We start from the raw sequence: 3,443 nt of genomic DNA, 5'->3' as shown, positions 1-3,443 counted from the left end.
CTGGTTGTCAACAGAACCTCTTCATGCTATATCTTGAGGGCCTGTCGTAATTTTCTCATAGTTTTGCTGACCAAGTTCATGAGCTATTGGGAGGCAGACCCAAGCTAACCAAATCCACAGCAGACTGAAGTGTAAACAAATGCCAGCTCTTTCATTTATAATGTTAGCTATCCCTTCCCCAAGAATAGAATAGCCATTTACTCTCGGCTGAAAGGGTCTCAGATGTCTGCTTGGTAACTGTGGTGTTAGGAAATGAAATTAGAATAGAAAGAGTTTCCATGTTTATATGGAGCATTCAATGTGTCAAGCACTGTTGTAAGGACTTTACCTGTCACAACAACCCTATAAGGTGTTAGTCTGCTATTGTTATTGTCATCCCAATTCTATAGATACCAAAGAGTCTGGCTCTTATACACTATGATGTAGTTTGGATTATGTTTCATCTGTGTACTGAGAGACCCTTCAAAATATCTCTTTCCCACAGCAGTGGCTCACCTCCCCAGGGACAGAATGAATCCTGTATCCTGGGGCCCAAACTCCCCTAGACAGTGCTGAATGGACAGTGACCAACCCCTCAGTCCTATTCCTAAAGTTACTTTTCCTTTCTCCTATGACTATGTTTCTTTAGATCTAGTCTTTCTCCTGACTGAGAAAGAAAGTTATTGATCTGGGGTCCTCTGAGTCATCTTGTCCCAGCCAACCGGAGTTAACTTACATAATGAGTTAACTTCATTTGTGCCAGACCCTTTGATGCTCCCACGGAAATAGAGAAGAATCAGTCACATGTCATGCTTTGAAGTCTGTCTGGGGTTGTGTCCCTTAATGTTTGAGGGTCGCCTAGTGTCTAGAGCCATCTGCGCGACCATAACTTGTACCTACCTCTGCACCTCAGTTTTCTAACCACTTGTGAATGATTATTGCCTGTCTGCTTTTTGGATATGGTAGAAGGGCCATAGACCCTCTTCTTTCAGAACTGGTTGTAGCCATCTGTGTTCCAGTGGCCTTACTCAGGGACCCTGCCCCAGCCTGTTACTTTGAGGAAAGCCCTCTTTACATCTTTGTTTCTGAGGCTGTAGATGATGGGGTTGAGGAAGGCAGAGATGACATTGTAGAACAGAGCCAGTTTCTTGTCCCGCTCTGGGGAAGCATTGGCCCCAGGGTTCATGTACATAAACATGGCAGGTCCACAGAACATGGTGACCACAGTGATGTGCGATGCACAGGTGGAGAAGGCCTTGATCCGCCCTTGGGTGGAACCAATCCTTAGAATTGCAATGAAGATACGGATATATGAAGCCAGAATGAAGGAAAGTGGTATCAGGAGAAGGATGAAGCCCAGGATGAAATCTACTCTGTCATTGAGGGATGTGTCTGCACAGGCCAACTTCAGAACAGCAGGCACCTCACAGAAGAAGTGGTTGATCTCATTGGGGCCACAGTAGGGCAGGCGCATGGTGAAGACAGTGTAGACTAGGGAACAGCTGACACCCCATAGTCCACAAAAGATGACCATTGCCCCACACAGCCAAGGGCTCATGATAACCTTGTACCTGAGTGGAGAGCAGATGGCTACATACCTATCATAGGCCATGACAGAGAACAGCCATCCCTCAGTGATGCCCAACACCAGAAAGATGTACATCTGGGCCACACACCCAACATAGGAAATGGTCTTCTTCTGGCAGACCAGATGCACCAACATCTGGGGCACAGTGGTGGTGACATAGCTCATGTCCAGCAGGGAAAGGACACTGAGGAAGAAGTACATGGGTGTGTGGAGGCGGGAGTCCAGGTGGATCAAGGTGACAATGAGTCCATTGCCCAGGAGTGTGGAGAGGTAGAGGGAGAGGAAGAGACTGAAGAGGATGACATTAGTTTGGGAATCCCTGGAGAAGCCCAGAAGGATGAACTCAGACACAGAGCTGCAGTTCTCCCAGGGAAACGCCTGCATTATTCTTCAGCTGCAGAAAGAGAAATGGACCTACTGGCCCAGTTTGGAAGCCATATTCAGTTGCCATGGCCATTCCACTGCTGCCAAGGTCAGTAGCCATTGGGTCCTAGTTGGGATTAATGTCAGTTCAGAGACTGGGGTCTACCTGGGATAGGTTACTTTTGGGGAAGGAAGGGAAATTGTCAATATTTAACTTCTCTGGCCAAAATCTTTTCTGAAAAACTCCAAAGTCTCATTTCCTTCCGTTCTACCAGCCCCCTAAAGGCCACCTTCCTTTCTCTCCTTCAGGAGCTACCATCACATAGTGCATTGCTTGGGGGCCCTTCTCCCTAGACCTGGCTGCACAGTGAGATGGTGAAGATTTCAAACTCTCTTCTTCCCCTTGTCTCAAAATACATATTTAGAACTCTTTCTATTTGGTGCTTCCAACTTTTTTTTTTTTTTTTTTTTTTTTGGTACTGGGGAGTGAATGCCAAGGGTGCTTAACCACTGAGCCACACCCCCAGCCCTTTTTTAATTTAATTTAGAGGCAGGGTCTCACTGAGTTGTATAGGGCCTTGGTAAGTTGCTGAGGCTGGCTTTGAACTCATGATTCTCCTGCCTCAGCCTCCCATGCCGCTGGTATTACAGGCATGTACCACTATGCTCAGCTTAACTTTTGATCACTCTAGAAAACTAGGGGAATCAGAAATGTGGGTGTAGATATGTGGCTCCACAAACATGAGAGGTTCCTTGATAACTTACATTGAGCCTGCATTTCTTGATTCTTTCAAGTCCCTGGAAGCTTTCTCAGATTTTATTTTAGATGGGGTTACTCAGCAATTCTGCTTCTTCTTATCCTCACCTAATTCTTAAGGGAAGGATCTTCCTACTTGACTTTAAAACTTGAATAGACTTGAGGTAGAATAACAGCTGTCTTGTTTGCTTAAAGATAACTTTGGAAGGTCTGGGGTTGTAGGTTCGCATGTGTGAGGCACTGGGTTCAATCCTCAGCACCACATAAAAAAAAATAAACAAATAAAATAAAGATCTTTGAAAAAAAAAGATGGCTTTGGAGGCTGGGGATGTAGTTCACTGGGAGAGAACTTGCCCAGGATGCACAAGGCCCTGGGTTCAATTCCCAGTACCAAAAATAAAAAGACAGTTCTGGCATCTCAAGCTCTCCAGCCTGGTGGGGATACCCCTCCCAATTTTAATAAACCCCTTAGGATCCCTTTCTCCCCTTGAGATTGATGATTGGCAGGTAGCCTGGGATAAAGACTGGGTTTGGGTTTAGTTTATACCTGTAGAGATTAAAGGTGATTCTCTTGTTCATGGAGCCATAGGAGGTGGAATTTTCTGGTGGAGAAGAATGGGGTTTGGAATGGGATACTTGAGTGCAAGTCCTGATGCTTTTACTGTGGCCTTGTACGTGTAATTTAATCTTCCTGAGCCTCAGTGTTCTTCCTCGTGGAATGGATATGATGTCTACCAGGGAGATAGCCTGTGAGTA

At 45.6% G+C, this 3,443-nt stretch overlaps 1 protein-coding gene across 1 annotated transcript; it reads right to left on the bottom strand.

Moving 5' to 3' along the window:
* Positions 1-1,003: 1,003 nt before the first annotated feature.
* Positions 1,004-1,951, bottom strand: LOC114094468 (olfactory receptor 2A12-like). The gene has a single exon (XM_027937643.3). It carries the CDS (start codon positions 1,949-1,951, stop codon positions 1,004-1,006), a length of 948 nt encoding a protein of 315 aa, XP_027793444.3.
* Positions 1,952-3,443: the final 1,492 nt, after the last annotated feature.

The sequence above is a fragment of the Marmota flaviventris genome, chromosome 10, assembly GCF_047511675.1.
Source record: "Marmota flaviventris isolate mMarFla1 chromosome 10, mMarFla1.hap1, whole genome shotgun sequence".
Lineage (NCBI taxonomy): Eukaryota > Metazoa > Chordata > Mammalia > Rodentia > Sciuridae > Marmota > Marmota flaviventris.
Note: the sequence above shows the minus strand (reverse complement) of the source record. Positions and strands in the feature narration are given on the sequence as shown.

Coding starts and splice junctions, on each gene's coding strand:
- LOC114094468 (XM_027937643.3), bottom strand. CDS start 1,951: ATGCAGGCGTTTCCCTGGGAGAACTGCAGCTCTGTGTCTGAGTTCATC.